Source organism: Aquarana catesbeiana, linkage group LG03 (assembly GCF_042186555.1).
Source record: "Aquarana catesbeiana isolate 2022-GZ linkage group LG03, ASM4218655v1, whole genome shotgun sequence".
In the NCBI taxonomy this organism is placed as follows: Eukaryota; Metazoa; Chordata; class Amphibia; order Anura; family Ranidae; genus Aquarana; species Aquarana catesbeiana.
Window position 1 is genome coordinate 679,281,716 of NC_133326.1, and position 18,476 is coordinate 679,300,191.

At 39.8% G+C, this 18,476-nt stretch overlaps 1 protein-coding gene across 1 annotated transcript in view; it reads right to left on the bottom strand.

Annotated features, from left to right (window-relative positions):
• The window catches only part of LOC141133515 (uncharacterized), a 32,091-nt gene extending 13,996 nt beyond the window's left edge, over nucleotides 1-18,095 (bottom strand). The window contains exons 1-3 of the mRNA XM_073622941.1: nucleotides 17,668-18,095; nucleotides 11,957-12,331; nucleotides 4,994-5,323 (exon numbers count right to left, since the gene is read on the bottom strand). Coding sequence (XP_073479042.1) covers nucleotides 4,994-5,291 — 298 coding nt within the window. The 5' untranslated portion in view covers nucleotides 5,292-5,323; nucleotides 11,957-12,331; nucleotides 17,668-18,095. The remainder of the gene's footprint in view (nucleotides 1-4,993; nucleotides 5,324-11,956; nucleotides 12,332-17,667) is intronic.
• Nucleotides 18,096-18,476: the final 381 nt, after the last annotated feature.

Here is an 18,476-nt window from a genome sequence, read left to right on the forward strand (position 1 = left end):
AAGTTATTGTTATGAAAAGAGTGACCCCACCCCCCTCTGACTTCACGGGGGCTTCACCAGACCTTCCCCATGGCGTTCACCAGGGCTTCCCCGTGGCGTCAGAGGGGCGGGGTCACCTGGTTATGTCACTGGGTGGCCCCGCCCTCAGTTATATAAGAACTGGCACAGCGAAGAAGCGTCACACAGTGGTAGCCTCCCATGGAGGCGGGTCAGTTGCGTATATATATATATTTTTTTTGGTCCGTCAGGCGGCATGAACTTACATCATGGGCGATTTTAATTTTTTAATAAAGGACTTGTCCCAAGGTGTCTCTTGTATTTTTTACCATTTTGACACTTTTTTGTGAAATGGTAGGGGTACGATTGGGTACCCCATTACCAATTCACATGGGGGGAGGCCGGAATCTGGGGGTCCCCTGGGGACCATTTGATCTTCTAAATATTTTTCTAAAAAAAGCAACATCCCAGTTGCCATGTATCTCTGCAATCATGAGGTTTTTCAATTTCATAAAAAGACCTCCTAATCATTATTTTGTGAGTCATCAACATTATTAAAAGCATCCTTAAAATCTATACAGCTAGAACTTCTAAATTCAAAAATATCCATGACAATATAACAAGGATGAAAAAGCAGCAGATAAATAAATCAAATAGACAAATAATTCTAGCGGTTGTAAAATATATATACTACATTTTTAGATGTGCATGTTATAAAGGTATCTATATTATAAACCTTAGTGGTAGTGTGGGACTTGCATATTAGGTTTGCTATCAATTAGACTCTTCACATGTGTTTTAATCTAAGAGATTCAGTTGTTTGGTGGGGGATTAGTTCTAATCATGCTTAATTGCTTTCCTTGTATGAACATATACATATTTAGGGTGTGTTGGTGTCTGTATAACCACGCCTCTGAAGACATCCGTTTGCGATGAAACATGTCAGGCAGGTTGACACCAGCACGTATTACGGGCTTCACTATTGGTTGCTTATGTTTCTTTCATCAAGCATTGTTGATCTGTTCACTGAGAGCCTATACCATTGATGTGAATCCCTGGAGAAACTATATCGGGTGTGAAGGTCATCTGGATACTGCTGTTCCTACTTTTAGCGGTTGTACTGTGGAGCCCAACTTGTCGGATAAGCTGTGGATTAAAATACATGCCTAGCTTGTTTTGCTTTCTGGTAAGCAGATTACTTTACCACGTGGTGTTGTGTGCTTCCACATCCATGCACTTCTACCGGTGATTGGAACCTTCCTCCCTTTACCTTGGACTCACTATTTTTAACATCATCAATTTTAAGCGCCGCTCTTATAGATTTTTTGGACTTGTTTGGACATGTTTGGTGATCAACAAACTTTGCTGGCTGCTTTTTTATTGAATAGCGCAGTTATTTCCATTTTATTTATTTGTCTTATAGATTAGCAATTATAGGGACTAAACAAATTAATACAGATATAATATTAATTATTGTATCGTTACATCAGGCGCTCTCTCGCCCCCCCTCTTTTCCTGCGGCCTGCCAGTTTGCCTGCTCGGATAAGGGTCTGGTATGGATTTTGGGGGGACCCCTAAGCCATTTTTAAAAAAATTATGGTGCAGGGTTCCCCTTAAAATCCATACCAGACCTATATTAGAGAGACTCGACAATTCATTACAGCAGTGATCAGCTTTAAATGACAATTTTTCCTTTAGAAATGTAATTTTGCTGTGGTACTGTTCTAAACACGGGAAAAATGCGCTACTTTGCAGGCATACTATAGACACCCTCCAGGCGCGATATTTAAAGGAATATTTAATTTTTATTGTTTCACTTTAAGCATTAAAAAAATCACTGCTCCCAAAAAACGTCTGTTTTTAAAAAACATTTTTGCATTAATACATGTCCCCTGGGGCAGAACCCAGGTCCCCAAACACTTTTTATGACAACTTGCATATAAGCCTTTAAAATTAGCACTTTTGATTTTTCATGTTAATGTCCCATGGACTTTAACGGTGTTCCTGCGGCTTTCGAATTTGCTGCGAACACAGCATATTGTTTGCTGTTCGGTGAACAGGCGACCACCCGATGTTCGACTCGAACATCGGGCTCATCCCTAGTGGTGGGGGACAGAGTTTGGCTATCAACCAAATACGTGAGACTGAAACAACCTTCTACCAAATTGGACCCTCCTCTCTCCAGATACATCCCGTATTCCACGTTTCTCCCCTCCAAAAGGCCATTTTCAATCACTACTCCTCTTTGAAGTCTCTAAGATTCTGGATTCTAGAAGGTAGGGTTGTGGCCTACGGTATCTGGTTCATTGTATGGAATATCCCATCACAGACTGTTCCTGGGTTCCAGCCAAAGATTTGCATGCCCCTGCTCTCATTTGAGACTTTCATGCCTCCTTTCCTGCTGGGCCTATCATATACCTGGGTGTCTTTGAACCAGGATGTTCCTGGTTCCACAGCTACAGTCTTATCTGTTGTGCCACAGAAGAGCTCTGGAGTTATTGCAGTGTTCTCCCAGCTTGATGCATTGCCTTGGACTCACTAGCCCCACCTGCTGCCAGCTGCAGACAATGTACTTTCAAGCAGCCCATAAATAGCAGCACTTCCTGTTACTCAGTGCCCGTTTGTTTGGACTTGCTCCCTGGGTGTATTGATAGCTCTGTGATTTTGACTACCGTGTATTGAACCTCTGCCTGAATTCTTGACCATTCTCCAACCTGCTGATTTGGTACTTCACCGCCAGCTCATGTATGACCTCTGCCTGCCTGACCATTCATTGGATTTCGATTTTGTACCGCTTTGCCTGATCTGTTGCCGACTTGACCTGCCTGACTACGTTTTGTCTGAATCCTCAGCATACAAGCTCCACTTCGAACATTACTTACCACAGGTATCTTACAGGTCCAAAGTCCTCTTTTCGGATGAAAGTAAATTTTGCATTTCATTTGGAAATCAAGGTCGCAAAGTCTGGAGGAAGAGTAGAGAGGCACAGAATCCAAGTTGCTTTAGGCCCAGTGTGAAGTTTCCACAGTCCGTGATGGTTTTGGGAGCCATGTCATCTTCTGGTGTTAGTCCACTGTATTTTAAGTCCAAAGTCAGCGTGGCCCTCTACCAGGAAATTCTAGAACACTGCATGCTTCCCTGTGCTGACCAGCTTAATGGAGATGCTGAATTAATTTTCCAGCAGGACTTGGCACCTGCTCACACTGCCAAAAGTACCAATACCTGGTTTACTGATCATGGTATCACTGTGCTTGATTGGCCAGCAAGCTCGCCTGACCTAAACCCCATAAAGAATCTGTGGGGTATTGTCAAGAGGAAGATGACACCAGACCTAACAATGCAGATGAGCTGAAGGTCGCATTCAAAGCAACCTGGGCTTCCATAACACCTTAGCAGTGCCACAGGCTGATCGCCCCATGCCATTCTGCATTGATGCAGTAATTCATACAAAAGGAACCCCAACCAAGTATTGAGTGCATACTATACTGTACATGGACATACTTTTCAGTAAACCAACATTTCTGTATTAAAAATACTTTTTCTTAATTGGTCTTATGTAATATTCTAATTTTGTGCAATACTGAATTTGGGGTTTTCACTAGCTCTAAGCCATAATCATCAAAATTAAAAGAGAGAAATGCTTGAAATGTAATGAATCTATATAAAATATGAGTTTCACTTATTGAATTACTGAAAAAAAATTAACTTTTTGATGATATTCTAATTTTTTAAATGCACCTGTATGTGAAAGAGCAAAAATGCAGTCCTGGTTCGACATAGTAGGGGCCTATTCCTAGATGCTGTTCATCGTTAGGCATGTTTTTCTTGTTGGTTGTTCCTATTTATTCCAGAAAAGAACAGGGTGTCTGTCAGTTTTAAGACCTAGCAAAAAACAGACCCTCATTAGCCTCATAGCCTCATAGCTGACTATTGCAGACCTCCTCCTCCTCTGCAGGTATGTGGATAAGGACTTCTGATTTTACTATGACCTTCCAGACCCGTGGACTTGTTTTGGGTCAATGACTCAGAAGGCATTGAAGGCAGTGGGCTAATTTACTAAAGGCAAACAAGACTGTGACAATTGCAGTTGCTCTAGAGCTTAGTAAATGAGGTAAAGTTTCACTTTACAAAGAATACCCAATCACATATAAGAACATTAAAAAACAGAATTTTGCTTGCACATGATTGGATGATGGAAGCCATCAGAGCTTCCCCTCATTTGCTAAGCTCTGGAACAACTGCACTTGGAAAGTGCACAGTCTATATGACTTTCGGAAACCAACCCCAGTGGGTGACCACAACAGCAAGTATTTTCAGAAGAAGCTCAGGAATGGCAATCTCCATATTTCTCTCAGAACACATTGACCTTAAAATGTGTGTCCAGTCAAAAACTTTTTTATGTTTTTGTTTTGGACAGAGTGGGAAAGATAAGCGTCTCTGATGGACTGTACTACTATCTGGAGCTCCGTTGGAGAGTTTTCCCCTCACTCCCTGTCCTGCTGACATTTTTACTTCTGACTGTGTTGTTGAAAAGTGCTCCTCACTTCCTGCCAAGCATAATATTGTAAGCAGATTTGAATGTAACAGCAGTAAAAACCTGGCAGGAGTTGTAGCCCTTCCCCAACCTATAAAAAATTAAGAAAAAAGCATTGGCCAGACCAACACTAACTTTTTGTCACTCAAGTAACGCATGTGTGCAGCAGCAAAGAGGGTGAGCTTAAATGCCAACATGCCGCACATATGTGTCCATGGATGGCCAAGGTCTCTGTGCTGAGAGAGCACTCATAGATAGCTCCCGGTCTCTAGTAATGATTGGGAGTTGGCAGGATCATCTCTCAATCATGTGACCACTGTGACAGCAAAACACAGTGGTCACATGATCAGGCAGTCCTTCCTGTCCTCCAGGCATAAAGACCCAGTTAAAGGGACACCAGGGCTGGGCACGAAAGGGGTTGATCAGAGACTAGAAAGAAAAGTATAGTGTGTTGTATTGTACCTGCAATGATCAGCTTTGTAAATTGTTTGCTTTGTAATGTTGCTTGTGCGGTAGAAACAACGCAACAATAACTTTGATGATCCTGTGCGTGAATATTTTGAATGTGCAGCGAGACATCTTGATTGAAGTTGACCAGAGAGTACCGGCCATATTTACTTGCATTGCTCCACTTATGTATGGGTTTATCAGCACATAAGTTATAATAATTGTCTGCATAATTCCAGATGACATAGGTAAGACGTGACATGTCCTTGGAGTAATAACAGGGGATGATGGCCTCTTCACCTGCAACAGCCATCAGTTCAACCAGCTGAGTAATATATTCTTTATCTAAAGAAAGAAAATAGGTTAGAGGGGTATGTATGGGGGCCTTGTCAGGGGTCAGGCTCAGAGAATGGTAGCTATAGCAGTAGTGAGGCTCCCACCAACCAGCTGGATAAGTACACAAGCTATCTAAGGTCCCTTGGGAAGGTTCCCTTCTCCTCTCTTTCTTTGATTTTCCATTCTGTCTTGTTTTGCGGGACCTCGCCAGCCACAGTATTGCCAATATACTGTAGCTTGTGATGAGACTTTAAATTAAAATCACACATTAATTATATGTGAATACCATCTCTCATTATGTTCAACACTTTTGGTTTCAACCCCTTCCCGCCGAGCGTAGATGTGCGGCCTCGGCTTTCGGGGGTTATACCGGGATGATGCCCGCAGCTGCAGGCATCATCCCGGTACTGTTTTTTAGAGCCAGCGATCGGCTTTCCAGGAATAACAACTGATGCAGCTAAAAGCCGCTCGGCTGTTATACCGGTGGAGCGGAAGGGGAAGTCCCCCCCCCCTCCCGCCGCCTCCTGCCACTCTCAATGAGCCTCCCGTCCCACCGGGAGGCCCGATCGACAATCCGCTACCTCCGGCGGCTAGGGACAGACTGGCACGAAGCCAGAAACGGCTTCGTTACAGTGTCCTGATTGTAAACACGGAAGCGACGTCATGACGTCACTTCCCGTTTACTCGGCTGCCAATGGCGCTGGTTTTAAAAAGAAAACGGCGATCTGAATATTTTGAAGTGCAAAGAAGGGATTTGGGGTCTTTTAGACCCCCGATCCCTCCATAAAGAGTACCTGTCACCACCTATTACTGTCACAAGGGTTGTTTACATTCCTTGTGACAGCAATAAAAGTGATCAATTTTTTTAAAAAAAACACATTTATTAATATAAAAATGAATAAAATAAATAATAAGAAATATTTTTTTTTTAAAGCGTCCCAACAAGCTCGCGCAGCAAAGAAAACGCATACGAAAGTCGCTCCCGCATATGTAAATGGTGTTCAAATCACACATGTGCGCTATCGCCGCAATCGTCAGAGCGAGAGCAATAATTCTAGCACAAGACCTCCTCTGTAACTCTAACCTCGTAACCATAAAAAAAAAAAAAATTAAAGCGTCGCCTATGGAGATTTTTAGGTACCGTAGTTTGTCGCCATTCCACGGGTGCGTGCAATTATAAAGCGTGACATGTTTGGTATCTATTTACTCGGCATAACATCATCTTTCACATTATATAAATAAAGTGGGCGAACTTTACTGTTTCGTTTTTTAAAATTCATGAAAGTGTTGTCGGAATGTCCGATCGTGTGTACAGGGCATAAGACTGGGATGCCATTAAAGTTCATGTGCGTGTAAAGGCAGGTGTCCCAATACTTTTGGTAATATAGTGTATCTGAATTTAAATTGCATTGAATTCAACTTTTGTGTCTTAAGCCGGCCATGTATTGATTGAATAAAAAGCCAATAAATATTGCGCTAGCTAGTTAGCGCAATTTTTCTTGTTTTTTTTTTTTTCTTGTTTGTGATTGTGTTGCACAAAATTATTGCTGCTTAATATTTATTAGGGATAGCTGTTTAGCACAGTTTATATGCTTTGTTTCTATACATTGATTGAAATTGATCGAAATGCGGCTGGTTCTGCAGGGATCCGTCAAATTTTGATCTACAGTATGTATGGGCTAGCTACTTAATTTATCAATCGGCTTCTGTACAACCAGCCTGTTTTTTTTTTTTTTTCCGAACGATCAGTGCTGCCAGCTATATCCGGCAACACTGATCATTGTATTCTGCCAGTGGGGAAAGCTTCTCATTTGCAGAATACAATAACACAGCAGGAAGGATTCCCCCATCCACATCAAATGTGTGAATAATGCCTCGTACACACGGTCGGAATTGCCAACGGACTAAGCTCTGTCGGCATTTCCGAAAGAAAAAGTCCGATGGGGCATATACACAAACGGAATGTCCGATGAAAAGCTCCCATCGGACTTTTTCTGCCGGAAAGTCCGACCGTGTGTACGCGGCATAAGGGAATCGGCTATTTTTTTTTTTTTTATTCAACCGCTGGTTGAACGAAAAAAAATGTCTTAAGTGTTCTTGCATATCAAGACCACTTACTGTTATCTCACATATATTATTAAGTGTTCTTGCATAGCAAGACCACTTACTGTTATCTCACATATATATTATTCTTATTATTATAGCCAAATTTACCACCCTAACTCCTCCCACAGTTTTTACACTACATAGACAAGTAATATACCGAAACGTGCGGATTGTTCCCGAATGGTGTGCTATTACTTTGTGGAACGTTTCGCCGAATGGTTCACGAAATATCGTCGTTTTTGCGGCGAAATTGGTCCCATAGGAATGAATGGGGAAACTAGAGTGGGAGATGACAAAAGCTGGAAAATCAGAACATGATTTCTAAACTGCCGCCACTCCCTCATTTTCAAGCCCACCTACACAAATCTTATATCAAAACGTTCAGCTATCCCTGCTGCCACTAAACATGTCCACGGCTAAGCCATAGTCCTGATAGTTTTCACAATATGACCATTTGTTTGTAACTCACGCCGTCCATTGACATTCATTGAAACTACACTCTAGCCCCCTCCAAATTTGAAGGGCAATTTCTAAACTGCGACTGTGCCTTCATTTTTAATATTTCAGAGACATACTATACATCAAAATCTAGGTCTGGGTCTTGTGATTCTCACAATATAAAGATCTTCGCTGTAGGATGTATAGTTTTTAAAATACGGCCATTTGTTTAGAGGTCATTTCAGGAAATTTTAGCCATTAATCAGAGTGTACTGTTAGTGTTTGTTTTGTTGCCATGGTTACCAAAGCTTCTGTTATACACAGGGGGGAAGGTGGCTGGAGCATCTCAGCTGATTACAGAGCCCGGGGGAGGGGACAGACACACCATGTACTGATTTATAATAGAGGAATATGATGGGGCAGTTTTGATGGGGTAATTCTGATGGGGCAGTTTTGATGAAGCAGTATTTGGGAAGCATAAACAGGGCATGAGCGTTGCTAGGAAACAGTGGTTGTAAACACAAGATGCTGAGACACTCCAAATGCATGTGACTTCATCTGCTAGACTTGATAATGCTTGTAGACACCTCCCACAGTTTTCACACTACAGAGACAAGTAATATACCGAAACGAGCGGATTGTTCCCGATTGGTGTGTTATTACTTTGTGGAATGTTTTGCCGAATGGTCCACGAAATGACGTTTTTGCGGCGAAATTGGTCCCATAGGAATGAATGGCGAAATGTTCAAAACTAGAGTGGGAAGTGACAAAAGCTGACAACCCCATGATCAGCCAAAACATTATGACCACCCCATGATCAGCCAAAACATTATGACCGCCCCATGTAAAAAAAAAATATTTTTGAAAAAAAAAAAAAATTTTTGAAAAAAGTAAAAAAAAAAATTTTTGAAAAAAAAAAATATTTTTGAAAAAAAAATATATTTTTGAAAAAAAAAAAATTATTTTTGAAAAAAAAAATATTTTTGAAAAAAAAATTTCTTTTAAAAAAAATATTTTTGAAAAAAAAATATTTTTGAAAAAAAAAATTACTTTAAAAAAAATAATTTCGAAAAAAAAATTATTTTTGAAATAAAAAAATTCATTTTTGAAAAAAAAAATTACCTTTGAAAAAAAAAATTACTTTTGAAAAAAAAAATCATTTTTGAAGAAAAAAAAATCATTTTTGATTAAAAAAAATTCATTTTTGAAAAAAAAAATTACTTTTGAAAAAAATGTTCAGCTCTTTCAGCGAATGATGGAACTTTTTTACTACTATTTATACTTTTTAAAATATTAAGCTTTTTAACACTTTTCACAGTTACTCAAGCCACTCCACCCCACCCAGTTACTCCGCCCACTCCAGTTGTAGAGGCAAGAACACTTTCACAATTTCCCCAGAAATTGTACCTTTTCTAGTTTATTAAGTGTTCTTGCATAGCAAGACCACTTACTGTTATCTCACATATATATTATTCTTATTATTATAGCCAAATTTTCCACCCTAACTCCTCCCACAGTTTTTACACTACATAGACAAGTAATATACCGAAACGTGCGGATTGTTCCCGAATGGTGTGCTATTACTTTGTGGAACGTTTCGCCGAATGGTTCACGAAATATCGTCGTTTTTGCGGCGAAATTGGTCCCATAGGAATGAATGGGGAAACTAGAGTGGGAGATGACAAAAGCTGGAAAATCAGAACATGATTTCTAAACTGCCGCCACTCCCTCATTTTCAAGCCCACCTACACAAATCTTATATCAAAACGTTCAGCTATCCCTGCTGCCACTAAACATGTCCACGGCTAAGCCATAGTCCTGATAGTTTTCACAATATGACCATTTGTTTGCAACTCACGCCGTCCATTGACATTCATTGAAACTACACTCTAGCCCCCTCCAAATTTGAAGGGCAATTTCTAAACTGCAACTGTGCCTTCATTTTTAATATTTCAGAGACATACTATACATCAAAATCTAGGTCTGAGTCTTGTGATTCTCACAATATAAAGATTTTCGCTGTAGGATGTATAGTTTTTAAAATACGGCCATTTGTTTAGAGGTCATTTCAGGAAATTTTAGCCATTAATCAGAGTGTACTGTTAGTGTTTGTTTTGTTGCCATGGTTACCAAAGCTTCTGTTATACACAGGGGGGAGGTGGCTGGAGCATCTCAGCTGATTACAGAGCCCGGGGGAGGGGACAGACACACCATGTACTGATTTATAATAGAGGAATATGATGGGGCAGTTTTGATGGGGTAATTCTGATGGGGCAGTTTTGATGAAGCAGTATTTGGGAAGCATAAACAGGGCATGAGCGTTGCTAGGAAACAGTGGTTGTAAACACAAGATGCTGAGACACTCCAAATGCATGTGACTTCATCTGCTAGACTTGATAATGCTTGTAGACTCCTCCCACAGTTTTCACACTACAGAGACAAGTAATATACCGAAACGAGCGGATTGTTCCCGATTGGTGTGTTATTACTTTGTGGAATGTTTTGCCGAATGGTCCACGAAATGACGTTTTTGCGGCGAAATTGGTCCCATAGGAATGAATGGCGAAATGTTCAAAACTAGAGTGGGAAGTGACAAAAGCTGACAACCCCATGATCAGCCAAAACATTATGACCACCCCATGATCAGCCAAAACATTATGACCGCCCCATGTAAAAAAAAAAATATTTTTGAAAAAAAAAATTATTTTTGAAAAAAGTAAAAAAATAATTTTTGAAAAAAAAAAAATCATTTTTGAAAAAAAAATATTTTTGAAAAAAAAATATTTTTGAAAAAAAAAATTATTTTTGAAAAAAAAAATATTTTTGAAAAAAAAATTACTTTTAAAAAAAAAATTACTTTTAAAAAAAAAATTACTTTTAAAAAAAAAATTATTTTTGAAAAAAAAATTATTTTTGAAAAAAAAATATATTTGAAAAAAAAAAATATTTTTGAAAAAAAAAATTATTTTTGAAAAAAAAATTACTTTAAAAAAAAAATAATAATTTCGAAAAAAAAAATATTTTTGAAATAAAAAAATTCATTTTTGAAAAAAAAAATTACCTTTGAAAAAAAAAATTTCTTTTGAAAAAAAAAATCATTTTTGAAGAAAAAAAAATCATTTTTGATTAAAAAAAATTCATTTTTGAAAAAAAAAATTACTTTTGAAAAAAATGTTCAGCTCTTTCAGCGAATGATGGAACTTTTTTACTACTATTTATACTTTTTAAAATATTAAGCTTTTTAACACTTTTCACAGTTACTCAAGCCACTCCACCCCACCCAGTTACTCCGCCCACTCCAGTTGTAGAGGCAAGAACACTTTCACAATTTCCCCAGAAATTGTACCTTTTCTAGTTATTCTTATTATAGCCAAATTTACCACCGTAACTCCTCCCACAGCTTTTACATTACATAGACAGTAATATACCGAAACGTACGGATTGTTCCCGATTGGTGTGCTATTACTGTGTGGAACGTTTCGCCAAATGGTTCACAAAATATCGTCATTTTTGCGACCAAATTGGTCCCATAGGAATGAATGGCGAAATGTTCAAAACTAGAGTGGGAGGTGACAAAAGCTGCCAACCCGATGATCAGCCAAAACATTATGACCACCCCATGAAAAAAAAAAAATTATTTTTGAAAAAAAAATAAATAAAAAAAAAATTCATTTTTGAAAAAAAAAAATCATTTTTGAAAAAATGTTCAGCTCTTTCAGCTAATGATGGGACTTCTTCAACTTTTTTACTACTATTTATACTATTTAAAATATTAAGCTTTTTAACACTTTTCACAGTTACTCCAACCACACAACAGTTACTCAAGCCACACCACCCAGTTACTCCGCCCACTCCAGTTGTAGAGGCAAGAACACTTCACACCATTTCCCCAGAAATTGTAGCTTTTCTAGTTATGTATGTCCTCCCTTATTGAAGAATGAAGAGTTAAGCTGCTTGTGGATGGTGCCAAGTCAGCAGGTGACCATACTGTCTGGACAGACTAGGTCTACAGAGGTATGTCAATGCATAAAAGCAGCAATTGAAATTCTCTGCCTCCTGTTAAAGCCATTGGAAGGAAAGAGAGTATATTATATTTACCTGGAAACTGGAGAAGAGTGCCGTGTCGATTATACTGGATCACAAAATTATTTTTAATACTGTATAGACGGCAGCAAAATATCGGCCCATCCGTTGGCTCCAGTCTTGTAATTGTAATATATTCTGTTAGATTCCTGTTAGGATCCCTTTCTCTATAGACTCTTCCTTTATATTTCTCTATAATATTCCCAGAAGGGGAAAAGATCCTCCTCTTGTCTGATAAGCAGAATTCTTCATCGGTCTCCCCCTAGACGATCCGTACATCTTCATCCTCTTCATCGGGCACGGAGTATGAACATGGAATGGTAACAGAACCTCCAGACTGCACTTGTAGAGTTCTCACCTGATGTGCACACTTAGAGGATCTTGTGCTCCCTAAAACAAGCAAATCAGGCAAGATTTAATATCCACACTTCAAAAAGCAGAGTCAAGTCAAGATATTCTAGTTGTAAACATAGAAAAGAAGTCTATGGGATTATTTAAAAATAATTCCCTGTGTGAAGGCCTAAGCCTTCGCACAATCATCAAGAACAATCCCCAGAACGTGTAATATGTTTATTTCCTATGATCGTCAGCTCCATCTAGTGGCCATATTGCAGTATTTTCTTGACTGAGGTATTTCAGGAAAATACCATAATACAACCACTAGATGGAGCTGCCGATCATAGAAAATAAATGGAAAATGACATTTCACTCATATTAGATACATTATGGAGATTATTTGCGATCACTGCGCACATGTTGGGACATTTACACAGTGAATTTGTTATAAATAAATCCCTTACTGTCACATTGTTTAGTAGACTTGTGCACAACCATAAATTTCATTTAGTTTTGGTTCGTTGTCATTCGTAAAATACATAATTTCGTTCTGTTATTTTCGTTATGCTACGTTAATTCGTTGGTGGATAATTTGTTATGATTTGTAGAGTGTCGATATTCGTTATACCGAATCTCGAATCATGTCAAATTCATTCGTTACATCCGCAATAACTTCTTTTGTATTAGTTGAAATTCGATATTTATGTATGTATAAATATTCGTGATAACGATTCGTAGTTTGGAAAGTCGTTTGTTTATTGAATCTATTAACACACACAATGACAATATCTCTTCTCCTCTGCTCAAATACAATACAACACCCTTCTCACTCACTTCTCAGGAATGCACTTTGCCAGTAATCCAACCTCCAGCACAAAATTAATCAGCTGATTGGACTGTAAGATTTACTTTGAGTTGACCTTTTGTTTCATTGGATCTTTAACGAACTACCGTATCATGTCAAATTCATTCTTTATATCCGCTATAATTTAATTCATATTAGTTGAAATTCGATAGAGGTGATCAAATACCACTAAAAGAAAGCTCTATTTGTATGAAAAAAAAGGACAAAAATTCATTTGGGTACAGTATTACATGACTGAGTAATTGTCATTCAAAGTGTGAGAGCGCTGAAAATTGGTCTGGGCAGGAGGGGGGTTGAAGTGCCCAGTAGGCAAGTGGTTAAACACTCGCCAAGGATTAATTGAAAGTCACGAGCACTTTATTTTCATATATATGGACTGTTGTTGTTTAGTTTAATAACCTCATTGAGGACTGAGTGCAATATCACGGAGCACAAGCACTTTATTTATAGTCAGAGGCGGACTGACCATTCAGGCACTCGGGCACTGCCCGAGGGCCCCATGCCACTAAGAGGCCCCATCAGGGTTGCCAGCCTCAATAAAACCAGGGATAGTATGTAAAAATCTTTTTTTTTTTTTTTTTTTTTTTAAATCCCAAGATTAGAGCTGCCCCGCCTCTCCAGTACCTTTTCAGTGTGTGTATGTGTATTCTGTGTGAGTATACTGTGTGGGCCCATAATCTATTGCCTAGGGGGCCCATAATCTCCTATTGCCCGGGGGGCCCCATAATCTTCTCCTATTGCCCGGGGGCCCCATGAGTTGTCAGTCCACCCCTGTTTATAGTGTTTATGTGTTATGCTTTAGACATTTATGTTATATATAGTGTTTACTGGATTCATATATTTATATAGTATTGTTTCCATATTTATCAGTGCAGCACAGTGTGTTATATAGATTGCATTATAAGAAAAGCCTAGTGCTCATGGCACAGCATAACCCCTCAGGATTGTGAGGACAGACCAGGAAAGTATTAAAAATGTTATTGAAACAGTGGTTTGACAATAGAAACAGTAAAATCAATCAGTACAAAATTGTAAACATGACAGTAGCCGCCCCTCTTATTGTATGATGGGCTGATACATGTAGCTGTTAGGATTGACGCCTGACATGTTTCAGACTCATACATCCTTCTTCATAGGCTCCATGTCATCTAAAGCATACATGTTCTATAATGTAAATATATTTAAACATTAGTACAATAATATCATCGCATTTAGAGATCGTTTGTAAACGGGGATTGAATAACCATCCAAATGGTCAACATGGCAAAGGAGAAATATATACTCACATTCCTGAGCTGTTTACTGCTGAATACCTTACACCTGATTGTGGGTTGCTTGAGTTTGGCTCTTCACTTGATTGCCCGGTGGGCGGGAGACTTCCGATCCCTGCCTGATGGGCGGTGCTCGGGGTCCCTCTACCCTTTGGAGCCCAGCCTTCGGGCTGCGCTCCTTCCTGTTTGCGTTCCAGCCTGGAGCGCAGAGGGGTGGGCCTTACACGCGCCGGTGACGCTTGACGCGGCTCCGCCCCCCCATGTGGACAGGCCGGCGCCGCCGTGCCGCTCTGCCAGGGAACTCTAAGGCAGACTGTTGCAGCCATCTCTGGCACAACAGTCTGCCTCATCGGCCACAGCCGGGTGCTTAGTGCAACCTGCACTCAGCTGTTTGTAATAGCCTTATTGGCTATTTAAACTTCCGTCCAGCAGCAGCACTCACATTGTTTGCGCTTGCTGCTGGGACCCACTGACCTATTGTATACTCTGATGTGGTGAGTTTTGTTTTGATTACTCTTGTACCTTATACATACTATTAATCGTTGACCTAGATCATTCCACTCACTACTACTGTTTGTCTATTTGTCTTCACATAGACAGGAAGCCTTCATTTCAATTTTGCATTTGTTGGCCGACCTTTGCTGAAGGGAGTAGTTACTCCAATCAGCGGGAGTTCTTGCAATTACAGTGGGGCTGCCCAGCCTATAGTGTGGAATTTTTTATCATTATCACTATTTATCCACAAGATGGCAATATAGGCAAATTAGAACAAGTATTTTTGCTCATGATTATGTTTCATTAACAAGATTCCATTTTCTTACCACTAGATGTCATCTGTCTGCCGGTGTCTTGCCGAGAAAGTTCCCCCCGGCGGATAAGGACCCCCCCTGTACTGCACAGGCGCAGTGCTTGCGCAATACGAACGACTAGTAGCCGCCGAAAATAGCGGAAGATGAAAATCTTCAATCAGCTGTACACGGCACCTGCACCCTAGGTCCAGGTTGAAGCCCCACCATCCAAGTGGACCTAGAGGGAGAATAAAAAAGTGCCTAACAAAGCGAGGCCCTGCCGGAAGCGTGGCGAGCAAAGCGAGCCCGCGAGGGGCCCTCTTACAGGCGCAGTGTACAGCTGATTTCTATTGTATTCGGCTTCGGCTATTTCCGCCGGCTCCTACTGTGCAAGCGCTGCGCCTGCACAGTAGAGGGGGGTCCTTATCTGCCGAGGGGAACTTTCTCGGCAGAACACCGGGTTTTAAGGTGTTTCTTGATGAATCACCACCAGATGGCGCTGTCTTATGGAGATTTTATATAGGCTAGTTTATATGCTTTTATTTTTCTTTTTTTTTTTTTTCTTTTTTACTTTTTTTTAATATTTTTTTATTCGGATCTGTTATTAGGGGGTCTTTTTATTATAATTGCTCAGACCTCATATGGCTATTTATGGTGTCTACTGAGTGAGGATACATCTATTAGTATTCCTATCCAATCTACTGAGTGAGGATACACCTATTAGTATTCCAATCCACTTTGCTGGTTAAGAACGGACTATATAAATAGACACCTGATGCCCGACTCCATTACCCTTTGATAAAGTCACGTGGGCGGTGACGATACGCGTCAGGAAGAGTCAGGTGTCATTACTTCCGGCCGAGACCGGAAGTACTGGGATCTGTGCTGTTCATTTTATGCTGTACATGTAAGTTACTATGTTTTGAATAAACCTGTTTTGAATACTACACAATGGGGATACTCCTTTCTATTGTATGCCTCCACCCAACTTGCCGAACTTGAGGCCTTCCATTTGGAGATTTGCCAGACCTGTGACGATCGGAGGAGACTGATCGATTGATGGTGTTTCATCCACTTCCTGATTGCAGGCTCGACTTGACCCTAGGGGTCTTTGCTAGAGGTGAGAGGCTGGGGGAAACGTGTGGCGCACCACGGAGTAAGGTTATTAAGAGGAATCTGTCACCAACATCCTTTGCACTTGCACTTTTTTCATCTATTTTTTGCACAAACTGCTTTATGAAGACTCACTTTGTTCACGTTGGAACTGTATTACATTAACTGGATCGACTTGTGGCTATTTTTATAGCCTTTCCGCACTTTTTTTGCACTTTATGTGATTTTTGTTATTGCATGTGACCTTTTTTTTATCTCATGTGACTTTTTTTTTTTCAATTTTTTTCTAAAGTTGTGATTTTTTTTTTTTTCATCTTGATGCACTTTTAGACTATTTTTGGATTTATTCACCTTCATTTGGATTTGTTTGTTTATTTGATGTCATATTTCATCAATTTTCACTGTTATTTATCCGATGTCACTTCTTATGAATTTAATGGATGTTTAGTCACTTTATTTATGTGATTTTGCTCTTTACGCATATGCACTTTACTTGAAGAATTGGATTATTTTTATTTCATCACATTTATGCACTTTGAGCCACTTATTTCCATTTACCTGCCCAGCCTATGCTCTCTCTACCTTTGGCTTACTATCCCAGCCACATATCCTACGGTAGATCCGCACCGCAAGTCAGCATTTGTGCAGGTAGTAACCTTACTGCCATTCCCCCTCTGTATTCAGCAGTAAACAGCTCAGGAATGTGAGTATATATTTTTCCTTTGCCATGTTGACCATTTTTATGGTTATTCAATCCCCGTTTAACCACTTAAGGACCAGCCCCGTTTTGGATTTTAGGTGTTTACATGTTTAAAACAGTTTTTTTTGCTAGAAAATTACTTAGAACCCCCAAAACAGTGGTCTTACAAGCGCGCTTTTTTTTTGAAAAAATTCACTTTTTTGAATAAAAAAATAAGACAACAGTTAAAGTTAGCCCAATTTTTTTTTTTTATATTGTGAAAGATAGTGTTACGTCAAAATTGATACCCAACATGTCACGCTTCAAAATTGTGCCCGCTCGTGGAATGGCGTCAAACTTTTACCCACAAAAATCTCCATAGGCGACGTTTAAAAAATCAGCAGGTTGCATGTTTTGCGTTACAGAGGAGGTCTAGGGGTAGAATTATTAATTAATTAATTGCTATGCATGAATCTATCCATTAAGCATATAGGAGATGGCCTGGAGAGAGGGGGCGGTGCCGGGCGCCGCTAATGGACGGGCTGCCACTGCTTCTCACAGCTTTTTCTTCTGAACTCTGGCCATCACAATTCCTCCTGTGCCCAAACTGGCTGCAGATTTATTAACAAACGCAACAGCTTCCATAGGTAGACTTGCCTCGCTGTTGCACTTACCTAGAAAGCAGAAAATTATGAAGATGAAGAGTTCCATGTCTCCATATATAGTGTGGTAGTTGGACGGCAGAGTCTTTCATCTGGTGCTCATATCTTGGTTTGTTGAAAGAGGAAATAAACAAAACACAAGATGAAGAAATAGCTGAATTTTGTTGCGAAAGTCCTAGAAGTAATGTTTAACCATCAGCTGTCCGGGCCAATTCTGATATTCTTCTTATACATGGAAAAATCAGATTTTTTTTTTTTTTTATAGGAACTTACTTAGAACTCTGAGATATTTTATATATTGTGATGGTATGCAAGGTGAAGTCATCGATAATCTGTATATTTCACCTCGCATTCATTCTATTGTAATGCTCCGTACACACGATCAGAAATTCCGCCAGCAAAAGTTGGATACGAGCTTTTGGTCAGAAATTCCGACCGTATGTATGCTCCATCGTACTTTTGCTCATGGAATTCCACCCAGCAAAAGATTGAGAGCAGTTTCTCTATTTTTCGGTTGGAAAGTTTGTCTGTATGCAATGCGGACGCACAAAAAATCACGCATGCTCTGAAACAATTCGATGCATGCTCAGAAGCATTGAACTTCATTTTCTCGGCTCGTCGTAGTGTTGTACAGCGCCGCGTTCTTGACGGTCGAAAGTTCAGAGAACTTTTGTGTGGCCGTGTGTATGCAAGGCAAGCTTGAGCGGAATTCCGTCGGAAAAACCATCCAAGTCTTTTCTGACGGAAATTCAGATCGTGTGTACAGGGCATAAGAGTCTGAACCGGAATCCGGCCCGGATTTTTCCAGCCTCTGTGGCAGG